This window comes from Oratosquilla oratoria, chromosome 40, assembly GCF_046742065.1.
Source record: "Oratosquilla oratoria isolate Oo_2021 chromosome 40, ASM4674206v1, whole genome shotgun sequence".
Taxonomy (NCBI): domain Eukaryota; kingdom Metazoa; phylum Arthropoda; class Malacostraca; order Stomatopoda; family Squillidae; genus Oratosquilla; species Oratosquilla oratoria.
This window is the reverse complement of record NC_134816.1, coordinates 25,860,824-25,877,525: the sequence shown is the minus strand read 5'-3', so window position 1 is coordinate 25,877,525 and position 16,702 is coordinate 25,860,824. Positions and strand designations below refer to the sequence as shown.

Genomic DNA, 16,702 nt, shown 5'->3' with positions numbered 1-16,702 from the left:
TATAACATTGGACATTAGTAAAGCTTTTGATGCTATCCCCCGCCACAACCTAACAAATAAAATATATAACACAGACATGCACAATAACACCAAAAGATGGCTGGCCAATTATCTGGCAGGCAGGAATGCTCATGTGTCATATAATGGCCAATCATCGCACATCAGAAACATTAAGAACGGAGTACCGCAGGGCTCAGTTCTATCCCCCACATTATTTAATCTATACATGCATGACTTACCCACGCCAGACACCTCAGAAATACAAATCTCTTCTTACGCAGACGACATAACAATCACATGCACACATCGTAACACAGACAAAGCTGCAGAAATAATCCAGCCTTACCTTGACACACTCAACACATGGTTCATCACAAACAGACTCAAAATAGCTCCAACCAAATCTACAGCAACACTTCTCACCAACTGGACAAAAGAACACAAATACATACCTCATCTCTACATCAACAACACTCTAATACCACACACAAACACACCGAAAATTCTTGGTGTAACATACGATACATCCATGTCTTTCAAACAACACCTCACAAACATAAAAAACAAATGCACACCTAGACTTAACGCACTTAAGTCAATCACTGGAACAACATTTGGACAAAACAAAGAAACTAATATAACAATATACAAACAATGTATACGCTCAGTGATGAATTATGCGAGTCCTGCATGGGCTCCTAATCTCAGTGAGACACACCACAACACCCTTCAAATCATACAAAACAAAGCCCTAAAAACAATTACAGGCTGCACAAATACATCACCTACAGACCATTTACACCATGAAACAAAAGTCCTCAAAGTCAAGGAACACCTCGACATGAGAGGCACACAAACACTTGCTGCAGCCACCACAAACACATCACACCCGTTACACTACATAGCAGAACACCCACACACACCAAGAAACATTAAAACTACACCCAAAGACCTTTATTACACAAAGATACTCTCTTCTCTTCCTCCACAACCACCAAATACCAGCCTCCGGAAACATATTCATAATCATATCACTCACCGCTCCATTAACACACTGAAAGACAACACACTGCTGCATGCCAGACCCCCTGATATCCACCCTTCTGAATCCTCTCTCCCACGTAAGGACAGAGTCCACTTGGCCAGACTGCGATGCGGTCACCACCCAGCACTTCTAAGCTACCAGAGGAGGCTGGACGACCGTGTTGTGAACAGCTGCCCAGGATGTAACACTTCACCCCATACCATACAACACATAATGGAAGACTGCATTATACACAATCATGCACGCAAACAACACAACATACACTCTATAAAGGATTTGTGGGAAAACCCAGTCTCGGCTGTGGCCTTCCTTGGGGAGACGGGACTGCTCGGACAGACAGTCTAGGGAACGACAACAACAACAACAACAAACAAAGCTGATAGGATGGGTCTCACTAATTGCCGAACAAAACCGATAAAAGCTGAACATACCAACAAAACCCAAACAAGGATGGTTTTTGCTCAAATGCACACTTCTATATATATATGGTTGCATTATTTGAACTATTTTCTTTAAAATGTGTGATTTCCATGTAATATGATCAAAGAGAAGTTATGTTTTTATCCTCTGCAAAATTACTGAACACAGGTACTATTCAACCCAGCCCGCCGTCAATGATCACTGGTGGTATGGATCAAACTACACTCTTTTAAGTTTCTTACTATTGTGATATCAGTGTAATAGACTGCATATAGTTGAATTATTTCTACTATTTTCTTTAAAATGTGTTACGTCATACTGCAGAGGCTAAAACATAACTTCTCTTTGGTCAAATTACATGAAAATCACACATTTTAAAGAAAATATTTAAAATAATTCAACTATATGCAGTCTATTACACTAATAACACAACAGTAAGACACTTAAAAGAGTGTAGTTTGATCCATACCACCAGTGATCATAGGCGGCGGGCTGGACGAATCGTAGCTGTGTTCGGTAATTTTGCAGAGGATAAAAACGTAACTTCTCCTTGATCATATTACATGGAAATCACACATTTTAAAGAAAATAGTTCAAATAATGCAACCCTATGTATATAGAAGTGTGTATTTGAGCAAAAACCGTCCTTGTTTGGGTTTTGTTGGTATGTTTGGCTTTTATCGGTTTGTTTGGCAATTAGTGAGACCGGTCAGGATATGATATGGATGACAAGCTGTCATCTGTCCAGTCCAGTCACTGTCAGTTATACAATGGCTTTCATATTGTGGACCAGGTATTCTCCAACTACAGGTGATTTTTGTAAGTGCTGTTACAAAGACAATAGGGTTTCCTTGTACTTCATGAGAGAACACGGGGTTCTGCTGTCGTCTGTTAATTGCCCAAGGTACAATGATAGTCAGGCTGTCAGCATCCGTGACGACAATGACCTGGATGATCTTTAGAATTTGGGGTACAAAATTACTAAATATAGGTTAGGTTAGGATAGACAAATTCATTGTCCTTTCATTTCTTCGACCTCGGCATCTATCAAAACAAACATGGTGTATCATTCAACCACTGTGACTTCGTTCATTAGTAAATTGGTTTTAGAAACTCCTTTGTTATTGATTTCTGCTAGGAAAATTACACATTACATTGATGTATTATAATTTACAAAATTAATAATTAATTTTCTGTCGCTATATTGTGATGGTGTACACAACTAAAAATTTATATTATTTCGTTAACTTGGCTTTCCAGAAATATAATCCTAAAGAATGAAGCTGGATTTAATGGAATGGCTGTGTTATATTGTTAGTTTCATAAGATGGTGAATTAACATTTAACATTAAATAGGAATACAAAATTATTACTTGGACAGTATGCTGATCATAGTGCACCTGTTCAGTGTACAGCTGATTTTAGTTGAAAAAGTTCAGGTGATGTTTCATCTTGCCAGCCAGCTCAGCCCATTGCCAACTCTGCTCATTACCAACACGTCCCATCAACTGCTTGAGACACCATCTTTGTTTTGATAGATGTGAAGGTTAAATAAATTAAAGTATAAGTTTGTCTAATCTAAGCAAACCTAACCTTGTACTTCTAAAATAAAAAAAGTGGAGTTAGTCATGTTGGGCCAACTTTGTTGAATAGCTGTGGCAAGTAGGTAATGGGCCAAGTTGACCCTATGTGATATAGAATTAGAAAATTAAATATTAATTTTGTAAATTGTAATACATCAACATTACATGTTTTTCTTGGTGGAAATAAAACAAAATCTTGCTAAAAGTGATACACGAGCGAACAAAGTCACAGCAACGCCTTGAGATGCCATCATTGTGTTGATAGATTCGGAGGTCAAAGACAACAATAATGACCCAGATGACCTCTAGAATTATAGGTACCACATTACTAAATGCAAGTTAGGTAGGTTAGCTGGCTTATCTCCCATTTTTCTCCATTTTCTTTAACCATCTCCAATCCCAGACCCACTACCCTTTCATTTACCTCTCACACCACCCCATCCATTTATAATTGGAACAGCCAGGGCAACATAACACATCCTGATGAAGTCCCACCTTTACCTCAAACCACTCGCTCCCTTAATTTCTAACCCTAACACATGCTCTACTACTCTCGTAAAAACTCTTGACTGCTCTTAACAGCTTTCCTCCTATCCCATATATCTGCAGTGCCTCCCTGTCTACCCTGACATAAGCCTTTTCCAAATCCATAAAGGCCCAAAAAACATCGTTACCTTTTCCTAATCCTTTCTCACATATTTGCCTTACCACAAAAATTTGATCCACTTAACCCCTACTTGTTCTAAACCCACAGTTCTTCATCAATTACTCCCTCTGTTCCTCTCCCTATCCTTTCAGTCAAAACCCTCCCATAAGCCTTCCCAACTACACTCAACAAACTGATCCCTCTGAAACTACTACACTCACACTTATCCCCTTTTCCATTGTAAAGCAGAACTATACAGGCACTCCTCCAGTCCTCCAGTACTCTATCCTCTTTTAGACAAACATTAAAGAAGCTCACCAGCCAGTCCACTGTCACTGTACCTCCCTTTTTTTAGACACTTTGCATGACACCCATCCAACCCAGGTGCCTTACCTGTTCTCATAATTTTATTAACTGATTTCCCTTCATCTTTTCTTATTTTCCTCGTTCATCACTGTCATTTTCGTAGCGCTTCCCACTACAACTACCTTTCCCTCCTTATCCTCCTTCACATTTAACAACTCTCTAAAATACCCTGCCCATCTTCCTCTTACTGCTGTTTCCTCCATTAACATATCTCCATCAGCACCTTTTACATTTTCTTCTCTACTTGATTCACCTCCTCTTCTCTCTTAATTATCTTCCAAGACATCTTTTTATTACTTTCAAAATTTTCTGTCATACTCTTACCCCATTTCACATTTGCTCTCCTTTTTGCCTCCTTTATCTTATGCTTTACTTCTCTGCTCTTTTCTTTGTATCTCTCATATGAGCTCTAAAGGTCATCAGGGTCATCGTTTTGTGCACTTCTTCAACTTCCGCATCTATCAAAACAAAGATGGTGTCTCAGCCATTTGCCGTGGCTCCATTCGTTATTGTATTGCTTTTAGCAGCTATTTCTGTTAATAATTTCTGCCAAGAAAAAAAAATTACATTAATGTATTATAATTTACAAAATCATTTAGTTTTCAAATGCAATATTGTATAGGTATGCACTTTAAAAAAAATAGCAAGAGAACATCCTAGTCCTAGTTTTCATGAAACAATGCCCTTATTCATAAATGAGGTCCAGGATACAGCCATATTGGACCACAGATTAAACTTGATGAGAACATACAAGTATAGAGAAATAACCCCTCACCCCCATCCCAGCAGAATTCATTAAGTGGAATGAATATTCTGAACTTCTTAAACATCAAAATCAATTGGGATGAGATTAAGAAGAAATTGAGAAACAAAAGCTTGCAGGGGCATCTTGACAGCAAATCCACGCAGGAAATGATCCAGGTTCTTCTGAAGAAGTGTTACAACATATGCAGCTTGCATGTCCTGCTCAGAAGGACAAGAAGGACAATGCCACAGATACTGAGAGACAGTAGTATTCTCTTCAGGAAAAGAAAATATTTCTCCCACAAACTCCAAAGGGCCAATACAACGCCAAAGCAAATTACCATAAAAAATGAGCTAAAGGACATTGAAAGAGACATACTAAAGTCATATGAGGAAGAACGAAAATGTAACAAAAGGAAACCAACAACCGCAATAAAAACCAACAGTAAATAATTCTTTACTTACACAAAGGAAAAGCAGAAAGTTGATTCTCAGGTTGGCCCATTAATAGATGAAAATGGATATATGATACAGGACCACTGCCTGATAGCCAAACGACTAAGAAAACAAAGCAAATATATCTTCAGTATACCCATCACCAACATGGGGCTAGACACACCCAGAATGTTCTTTGCTAAATCGAGGGAAGATTTATTGTATGACCTCGACTTCTTCAGCATGGGACTCAAATCCTCATCCTCAGATGGCATGACAGCACCCTTTCTAAAAGTCTGCAAGGAGGAACTCTCTCCCATCCTGCACAGAATATGGAGACAATCTCTAGATGAAGGAACAGTTCTGATATTATAAGGCAAGGATTAATAACACCCATACACAAGAGGGCAACAGAGGAGAAGCCATAAACTGTAGACCTGTCACCTTAATATCCTTCATCACAAAAATATTTGAAGCTGTAGAGAAAGAACACCTAGTTGGCTTTTTTTGAGAAGAAAGTCCTCTTCAGTGATGGACAATACAACTTCCAGAAAGGACAATCCTGCCCATCCCAACTGCTAGCAGGAAAAGGGTAGTAGTGTGTATTTAATCTACCTTGACTTTGCTAAGGCACTCGATTAAGTGGCTCATGGTATCCTACTGGACAAGTGGCCTTGGGAGTGGCAAGTTGGGTCACTGGCTGCACAGCTTCCTCAATAACAGACAGAAGCGAGTAGTCTTCAACAGGACAGCCTTGGAACCATCTTCAGCGATAAGTGGCATCCCACAGGGATCTATGCTGGGCCCATTCCTGTTCCAAATATGTATCAGTGATGTGGACACCACAGTTCAACACTGAAATGTCCTTGTTTGCAGATGACACCAACCACCTTCAGAATGACCTTGAAAACATATTCACCTGGATGTTGACAAGAACATGACATTCAATGAAACCAAATTTGAACTGAGAAGGCATAGCAAAGGCCACACAAACAATATCCAACCCTACACCACAGCTCATGGGGAGATCATAAACAAGGCAAATGTAAGAGACCCAGCAGTAATATTGAGTCAAGGTGGCAAATTTACCACATATTGACAACATTGTAGACTGCTAGAATATTATTGGAATGAACCCTCTGAACCTTTACATCAAGAAGTGGGGATTGCATGATCACGCTGTGGAAGACCCTGGTACTACCTAAACTTTAATACTGCTACCAACTATGGAACCCAGACTGTAAGGGGAGATAGAAAAACTTGTGCCCAAAGAACCTTCACCAGCAAGATTGAATATGTAAAAGGCATAAACTACTGGGGCAAACTCTAACCCTATTCACCCCAAAGGTACAAAGAACAATACTAGATCATTTACATGTGGAAAATGCTGGAGGGTCACATTCCCAATATTGGAGTGATACTCAGCCAAGAAAGGATGAGAGGGTGCTTTGTTGAAGGAATTGCCAGCAGCAACAGGAACACCATATCACTCCAAACAGACTCCTTTAACAGAGTGGCCCCCAACTACCTGAAGAAAACCACATCATCCACAGTTGAAGTATTCGAAAGACGGTAGGATGCCTTCCTACATGAAACTGAAGGTACAACCTCCCACACCATCCTATAGTAACACGTGGCCCCACTACAAGAAGCTGGTACATTGTATACCACTTTACTTGAAGCAACACGGTCAGGGAGGAAGAAGTGGCAGTTCCTGTAGTTGAGGTGTATACACTGAAATCTTCACAAGGTGTATGCTATCAAAAAAATATTACAGAGACTAACAACAAGGAATAGTTAATAAACTTCCTAGTTGGCAGGGAGTGTAGAGTATCCCAGAACAATTATTTATTGATAACTGGAAGATTGTAAAATACTGTCACAACACTGTTTAACCTTTTCATGAGTGATAACCTCACACCAAATTCTGGTCATAACATCAAAACTTACACCTATGCCAACCTGACAGTCCTAGCCCAGCACATCAACTCCAGAATGGCTGTCAAGCATACAAAAATATACCTTGACAATCTGGAACAATGGCCTAGACAAAATAGAATGCTAGCTTCTCAACAGAAATCATCAGCAACATTGCTCAACCCAGACAATCATGATTCAAAGAAACACACAACAGTTAGATTAATAGGTTGACTTCTACAATAATACAAAAATCCCTAGATTCTGGACCATTATTTTAATATACACATACATTTCAGCCCACACATTAAGGACCTATAGCAAACACTGGTTTTGACCAACAGAAAGAAATCCTAATTACAGTGGACAAACAACGTATAAAAACCACACTTCACTATGCCTCCAAAGCATGATTCCCAACAATCAAGAAAAAGTAAAACATGCAAAAGACAAACCTTTAAGAGTAATAACCAGATGTGCTTAAACCTACCCAATAGAACATGTGGATACAGAAACCGAGGTCTTCCCTATAGAACAAAACATGAAGATGGGAGGCATACGCAACCTATACCACACATTATATCCTTAAAAAAAATCACACTTTCATATCCTGAAACAAACATTCTAAGATCAACCCCCAGACTCCACTCTCCCCAAACTCACTCCCTGAAAAATCTTCTGACAAACAAAACCCACACTGGTACAACTATTCAAACCATCACCCACCCTTAAAGCATTAACAGCACAGATTAGGTCTGGCCACAGAGTCAGATTGCTTCAGATGCACACAGAAGACTGCCTCACTCCATTGGGATAATAACAATATTTTATCATTGAATGGCTTGTGAGCCAATCTGGTGACTTGGCAATTGCTTTGGAGCTGTGGGTCTCTTGTAAGAGACCTAAGAACTTGTTTGAACTGGATTTCAAATTTAAAAACATGTTACCAGGAAGTCCAAGGCTTTGAAACCCAAACTAATCAGTAGGAGTAGACTAATTTCTTAGATAAGTTCCTGAGGTACTACTGGTAAGGTTGGTGTGTATTTCAGAGATAAAAGGTGGTTTAATGCTTCTAGTGAATAAGGGATTTGTAGGTATTATAATGCCAACTAATGCTTTTTCATCTATTAACAGCTCCAAATAGAACTAAAAGGGTTAATTGGGTGATTTGATGGTATATAAGAGTCACATGTATAAAAGACCCCCTTTCTCAGTAGTTTGTATCAATGAAAATGGTCTGCACAGGGAGTCCCGTTTACAACGATCTCAAATTCCACCATTTCAGGGTTACAATGCTGGCAATGTTTGTCCCTGTACATTCCCCCACTTTTTTTTTTTTTATCATTGATATATATTTCTTTATCTAGAGGGGGAAAATATGTATATATATGTTCTATTGAAGTCAACAGCAGTAACAGCATTATTCAATTTGTAGTTTGCCTTGTCAATTTATCTGACAATGTTCCAGTCTTTGTTGGCAAGGATCCTAAATAAGTTTCTAAAATCTGTGTTATCCCAAGACATCTTTTGGCAATCTTCAGAAGTCTCAAGACAAAATGGACTTTAGGAACTTAGTACCCTCGCCAACAAAGACTGGATCATCATAAAAAAAAAATTGAAAAGGTAAACTGCTAATTGAGTACCCTCGCCAACAAAGACTGGGTCATCATAAAAAAAATTGAAAAGGTAAACTGCTAATTGAATAATGCTGTTACTGATGTCAGTTTCAACAGGACATTTATTCTGAATGGCCTACCCCAAATATGTATGTATGTATATATATATATACCCATGGAAAAATGGATCTTATATGCCATCAAATATGGATTTTATAAGTAGAGGGGTTTTATGCATGCTTTGTTTTTTATGTGACATTGAGCTGTTTTAGTTCCTGGCTTTTTATAGAATTTTATTTACACTAGTTATGCTTTGCATCATGGATTGCAACAAGTAATTACTTTGGATTTAATAAGAGATGATACTAATATGTTTTGTGACTATACTGGTTAAGTTCTTGCTGACACTGCATGTGTTGTTCTTTCAGAAACCTTCATTATGAGTTCAAAGAAGTCAGCAGAGCCAAGTAAAAGAGAGGTACTAACTCGTAACCCACAAAACTCTTGTGCATGATACGTGTTTTGGGTGCCAAACCCTTTTGTGCAGATTTTGTGATAATTTTCATTGATTTTTTATTGTTTGCTTGCAGTGGTAAGTTCAGTGAAAGCTTTCAGCATAGCATGCTTGTACTGCGTAATAGAACAATATTGGTCTTTAACCCTGTTAACTTAGTGACATCTATAGTCTATATTCATGGAAACACAAGACACCAGATGCTTTTATTTGATTGAAAATACAGGCTAGACTAAGTCAGGTCATAGTTCAAAAAGATTCAATTTTGTCTTGATAGTTAGTCATCTAAATAGATCCATCTAGCATCTACCATAATATGTAGAGATATGCCGTTATGCTGAAAGGGTTATTTTTTATTTATTTATTTTTATTTAATAAAACAAAGCTTTGCCATTAATCATACAAGAATGCTTTTATGCTTTTTGTGTTGGTAGTCACATCTATCATAACTGTTTTAATAACTTAGATTGTGCCTTTACATGATCAACACAAATCATTGAACTCTATCAAAAGAAAGTTCAAAGGTGAAGGTTGCCAAAATATTATTTAGTTATCTTTCAAATTACTTTTGTTCAGTTCCTGTTCTGTGATGAAATTATCAAATTAGTTTAGCCGCGCAGAAACATTCTAGAACTGTTTATTGATGTAGCCATTGACTGAATTCCTCACACAAATTTTACAATTATTAAAAGTAAAAGAAGTATGGAAGGAGTGAATATGAGGGGGCGTCCTAGGATGAGATGGATGGATGGGTTGAAAGGGGCTTTACAAAAGAGAGGAATGTCTGTAGAGGAAGGGCAGGAGAGACCAAAGATAGGGGTAAATGGAGAAGTGTTGTGTATAGATGAGGCTGTGATGCATGAGGGGGTGAGGGTAGGGGATAGGTGGTGAGGAAGTATGTATGAGAAAAAATTTGACGCAGCCTGAAGGGATTTCTCCCCGTCTTCTCCTTTCCTGCATGAGGGGACGGAGAGGGGGGGGTTGCCGATTTTATGAAGTGGCCTTGTTGTGGATGTGCTGTGTCTTGCGACATTGCTTCTGACCCAGGGCAGTGGACAGGATGCAGGGATGGCCCATCATCCAGGAGGTGCCAAGATAGGAGGAGGGTGGAGGGGAGTGGAATATATGGGAAATGAAATGGGTGGGAGTGATTTCTATGCCTTTTTCTTTTTGGCTACCCCCCCCGTGTAAGGGGAAAAAGCCTTTGGTATATGTATGTAAATATTTTCCTCTTGAAGTCTATTCATCTATATAACAAGGGCTTTCCCATATAAGGGAGGTAGCCAAGTCTTAGTCACTCTCCCACTCCCACCCATTTTCGTTCTCTGGTTCTTGATATGTGAGCTGTTAGATTGAAGTCATATGTTGTAGGTAAATTTTCTAATCACAACATCAATACATTGTTCTTAATTACTTCAAGAGGAGGAAACAACTTAATATTTCCTCTTGAAGTTAATTAGAATAATGTATTGATATTGTGATATTAACATACAACATATGGCATAAATCTAACAGCCCACACATTAAGAAGCTGACAAAAAAACTAAATAAATAAATAAACCTTCATAAATCTATCCCAAGCACTGACTGGACAACAGAAACTTTCATAATTTCTTTAAGCAATTCATAAGAACCACCCTTGAATATGTCTCCACAGCACAGTTCCCAACAATCAACAAGAAGGACACAAACAGCTTACAGACTTTACAGAATGGAGTACCAAGAGTAACAACATTGCACCAAAGCCCCCAAGTGGATATCTGTATACAAAAACCAAGATCCTCCCCATAGAACACCACATGAAAATAACAGAAACAGTTCTACACCAGAACCCTTAACACCATACACCCATCACGCTCTCAAACATCAACAGAATCTGCAGGAAAAAAAACTACACCATCTATATACATACATATACCAAGGGCTTTTTCCCTCTTAAAAGAGATGTAACCAAAGTCAAAATGCATATATCCACTCCCACCTATTCCACTCCCATTCACCACCCCTCCCCTTCCTCTTGCCTCCTCTTGGATGATGGGTCATCCCTGCATATTGCCCTGTGTCTTGCAACATTGCTTCTGACCCAGGACAGTGGGTGAGATACATGAATGACCCATCATCCAGGAGGAGCCAAGATAAGAGGGAGGGAGAGGGGTGAATGGCAATACACAACATATATACATATTTTGTGTATTGCCAGCTATATACTGCTGAAAAATATATAACAACCTATCACCATTACTACAAAACATCCATATAAGAACATGTACACCCTCATACAATTGAGACTTTTAAAAAGTGCCTAGATGAATATATTGAGTCCAACCCTAATCTAACTTATTTCTCGGCATCTTGAGCTCATACACTTAAATTAAGTCATTGGTTCTTAACTGTTTAAACCCTCTTTCAATTCGCAAGCAACCCCATAAGGACCAATATGTCTGTTGCTGTTTTCTTCTCCTATGTATTCTTTTGTATACTGTATTACTAAATAAGCCCTTAAGACAGATAATCAAACTCCGTACTCCTTGAACACCCCCCAGACATAAGCTGTACAGAAAAAAACTCCCACATCAGGTAAGAACCACTCGGGTATGCTTGTGTTCAAGATACCTTTCAGCATTAAAAGAGTGCCAACAGAGAAGAGGTCTGACCACAGATTCTAACCACCACACATAGGACACAGAATACCTCGTACTACAATGCTCCACACTAACAATCTCTGGATAACAATACAATATATTTTCCCTGAGTGACTTGTGGATCCACATGGAGGCCATTGCCAGTTCAAGGCACCGGGTCTTCTGCAAGAGAGACCAGGGATAATGGATTGATTGATACACTGAAGCATTCAGTTTTTTTATTCAAAGATAGTAGAAAAGAGATAAAGGCTAATAAAATTGGAAGGTGTTGGCCATTGTTTTGAAAAAAAGGGGATAAGACTAGAAGATATGACAATGTGTGCTGGACATTGGTAAGTGAAAAAAATTATAGAGTAGAAAGTAGGTTGAAAAGATTTGGAAGAATAGGGCTTTAGTGTATGTGTGGAATATAAAGTAATTAGACAAAGTAAAATTTTCTTTTTTGTTTTATTTTACGTCCATATAGACATCCTATCTATCAAGGCTTCTTTAATTTATTCGTCTTAAAAGTACTTTACTCACTACAGCAGACCCCTATTGATTTAGTTTCCACATAAATCTTTTGAGATACAGTTTCAAAAATATTTCTCCAGATCCAAGTACAGTGTACAGTTCACCCATGTATCCCTCTCTTGTAGCACAACAGTAACTCTTGAATGATAATTCAACTGATTGGAAATATGTTGTCATCAAATTGTTGATCTCTTTTCTGAATATTTCCTCTATCCTTCACAATTCTCACATCATTATTACAGTAATCAGGGAAGCTGATCCTTGCATTAAAGGTTCCTCCTTTGTCATTTGGTACCACATTTGCCACTTTTCAATAATTATTTACTTTCCCATTCTAGAATGAACACAGAAAGTTCATAACTCTTATCCACCAGATGTTCCTTATGTTCTTTGATTATTCAATTGATTCCATCGGGTTCTGGGGCTCTCCTCAAAATTCAAAACTAGTGCCTCCAGTAATTTTTCCATCTTATCCATCAAGGACTGCATGACTCCTAACAATTTTTCTAGACATACATATACCAATGGCTTTTTCCCACTTACAAGGGGCTAGCCAAAGTCAAAGGCATAAATCCACTCCCACTCGTTTCATTCTCATATACTCCACTCCCACTCACCACCCCTCCCTTCCTGTTTCTTGGCTCCTCCCCTAGGTCAGAAACAATGTAGCAAGACACAGCACATCCACAGCAAGGCCGCTTCATTTAATCAGTGACCCCCCCCCCCTCTCCATCCCCTCATGCAAAAAAAAAGAGAAGATGGGGAGAAATACCTTTGGGCTGCATCAAAATATCATTCATACATATTTCCTCACCCCCTTTCCCCACCCACTCCCTTCCATGCATCACAGTATCATCCATACACAACTATTCTCCACTCACTCCTATCTTCTGTCTTCTTCCTTCCTTCCTCAATAGATATTCCCCTCTTTCCCAGTGCCCCTTTCACCCTACATCCATCCTTGGTCCCTCCCACATCTTCACTCCCTCCACCTCAGCCTTCCATACCTCTTTCACTAACCTTTCTTCACTCATTCTTTCCATGTGTCCAAACCATCCCAATACTCTTTCCACAACCCTGTCTTTTAACTCCCTTACCACCCCCAATCTCCTCCTCACCTCATTTCTCATTCTATTCAGACTAGTAACCTCTACCACACTTCTCAGACACATTTAAACACTTCCTGTCCTGATTTATATGGCTGTATAATGATATCTTGTTTGTTTATAATATCATCCTCATCCACAAAGATCTGATTCTGATGATGCAAAATTTCTGCTGTTGCTCAACCCTTCTGCCATTGCTTACATTTGAATCTTGGAATCAATTTTAAGCATAATTAATTACCTTTAAAAAGCATTACTACTACTCATTTCTCTGTCACCATCTACCCAATGCAGATTTGAGATCCTCAGACAACACTTCAGTAACTCAATACATCAGTTAGGTTTTCTTTGTAATTCCGTGATGTTTTTCTTAAAGAATTCAATGGAGTGCTTAATCAGACATTTTGATGCCATAGTCATCATCATATGTGTGTATGGATAATTTTGAATTGTATTAGTTGATATTTGTAAGGTGATAACAGATTTGGTACATGGACGATTCTATATCATGGTCATTTTGAAGTAATTTTTACATCTAAGCAGAGGTTTGTGTACCAGTCGGTAACCATTGTTTTAACTTGATTTTATTAAATATTTGTACTTCAAGAATGCTTGCTGGCCAAGTGGGTTGGAGTGTCACTACTTTTGGTGAAGGTTGAGGTGACGGCAGTTCAAACCCTGCCACCAGCAAGTTGGACCAAGGGCATAGTTCATTAAATTCCACGCTACAGAACCCTCTGTAAAGGGCACTGTCCTTGTCTCCTAACAGGGGGAATTTGCAGCATTAAACCAAATCATCAGTCGTCATCATTTGTACTTCATAGAACTGAACAGTTTTAGCAATGTGGATAGGAGGTTAAGGGAATGTGGGCTGAGGGAAATACTTTTATTCGTGACTAGTTTTGCCTGAGTGGCTTCCTCAGAGGAATATAGTTTGAAGTCAAGTTGGTCAATATATATAGCATAAAAAGGAACGTGGCAAAGTGTCAGGTTGGTCCCCCACTCGACCTCATCTGTCGAAACTAGTCAGGAATGAAAGTATTTCCCTCAGCCTGTGTTCCCTTTACCTCCTATCCACATTCATCACAATGTATACACAGTATTAGCAATGTCATTTTGTGAATTAGTATATATTATTTTTGGCAGGTGAGCGTTTCTGGAATGTCCTTTCTTCGAGGTTCAGCTAACTATGTCTGGTGTACAACTTCTGTGTTGGGGAAGGGAGCAACAGGTGCTGTCTTCCAGGGAGTTAATAGGGTAAGTGAAACATATTGCATCACATGAATATTTGTTTTTTACATGTTAAATGATTTGTGGTGATTGTTTTGATCTTTTGCCCTTTGCTCTACAGGGGATGTATTAATCCACCTTTCCTTATTTTTCTTTGTAGAAGCAGACTTTACAACAATAGTTTTATTTTGCCATTTTATCAGTTATTTTTATGAATGGTCAATCAGTGTTTGAATCTTTTCACTTTTTTTTTCTGGAGAAGGTTGATTCTCTATTGAGCCTTTGACTATAATGCACAATCCTTCTTCTTACACTTTACTTGGGAATCTTAGGAAGAAGAATTAATCAGTTGGTTGTGTTGATTTTCAATGATTTTAAGAACTAGTTGATTTTATATGATAGTTTATCGGACCTGTATTTTGTTGCCAATAACAGGAGTTTCTATCTTTAGGTGGCACTATCATGCCAAAGAGGTGGAGTTACAGGGGAAGAGGTAAAAGCTCAAAGGTATCAGCATTTTGTGGGGGGGAATTATTTAGCAGTCACAAAACAATGCTGCATGGCTGGTGCTTAGGGATGTCACTAAACTTCTTAAAGTATTGACTGCATAAGATTTGTGCTGTCAGTACCCCATATTGAGTAATTTGGCTGAATAGGGTGCATAGATTCATTCCACTGCATTTCATATTTGTAGCACACTGGTGAGCCTGTTGCTGTCAAGACCTTCAACCAACTTTCCCACATGAGACCTCATGAGGTTCAGATGCGTGAATTTGAAGTGTTACAGAAAGTCAATCATGAAAACATTGTCAAACTCCTAGCCATTGAGGAAGAGGTAAGTCTTAAATTGAAGTATGTTATATATTATATAAGTAGATATTGTTGGAGCAAAATGTAGTCATATTTTATAAATCATTCAAAAAATACCATTGTTGGAGTGAAAATGCGTATAGAAGCAGAAAACCTATCAGATTATAGATTTTCCATTTTTTTTACTTATTTTCCCTCAGACTGTGGAGTTTCATATATATCTATATGTGTGTATGTACGTGTGTGTGTGTGTGTGTATATATATATACACACACACACACATACACAGACACCATCATTCTTATGGACATGCAGAGAGTGTAATTTATATATTATATTTATATGTATGTATACACACCTTAATTTCCAAGAGGTCCCAATTAACAAAGTTAGCTTACCTTCAGTGGTTCCTGGATCAAGCCCTCAGCCAAGCCAGAACTTGCTTTTTCAACCCCTCATCCACAAAGCTAAGCATGTTACAAAATCCCCTTGTTATTCCCTTTTCAGAGTCCATTAGCCACTTTTCCAATTTTCTTCCCAAAGATAAGGTAAACTTAATTCATAATTACCTGAATACTATTAATAAAAAAGTTGTTAATGTTCATCAAAGGTTGAAAGATCATCATATCCCAGGGTTTATTCCCTTGTGTGTAAAGATTTTAACTTAACATACATCAGGCAGAAGGGGAAAGACCTAAGGACAAAGTCGAATGAGCACAAAAGGTCAATTAAGTATGGTCAAGAGAGTTCAGCTGTGTTCCAGCATGTGAACAACTTAATCATCAACTGAACCAAGACAAATTTGAACTTATTTATAGATTTAGTTGTGGGTTCACAAGAAAAATGGTGGAATCCACTTAAATAGATTATCTTCCCCCAATGAACATTTCTAAGTGTTGATGGACTCCAGACATAAGCTCGATTGTTCATTACAAAAAAAAAAAAAAAAAAAAAAAAAAAAAAAAAAAATGTTAATAGGTATCCTGCCCCTCCCCCTGACCCAACCTCACAATATCCACAGGTCACCAGAGAGTGAGGGTAGTGGTATTTACTCATGCCCTAGTTCCTTTTCTTTTGTAAGAGGTTGCTATTTAAAGATAGCATCCTTCTCCCAT

At 38.4% G+C, this 16,702-nt stretch overlaps 1 protein-coding gene across 2 annotated transcripts in view; it reads left to right on the top strand.

The window, feature by feature from the left end:
- The window catches only part of IKKepsilon (I-kappaB kinase epsilon), a 40,112-nt gene that overhangs the window by 1,064 nt on the left and 22,346 nt on the right, over positions 1–16,702 (top strand). The window contains exons 2-4 of one of the 2 annotated variants that reach the window (XM_076177352.1): positions 9,201–9,250; positions 14,694–14,804; positions 15,472–15,612. In XM_076177352.1, the coding sequence (XP_076033467.1) occupies positions 9,212–9,250; positions 14,694–14,804; positions 15,472–15,612 (291 nt within the window). In that variant the 5' untranslated portion in view covers positions 9,201–9,211. The remainder of the gene's footprint in view (positions 1–9,200; positions 9,251–14,693; positions 14,805–15,471; positions 15,613–16,702) is intronic. The other variant, XM_076177353.1, reaches the window with a different exon arrangement.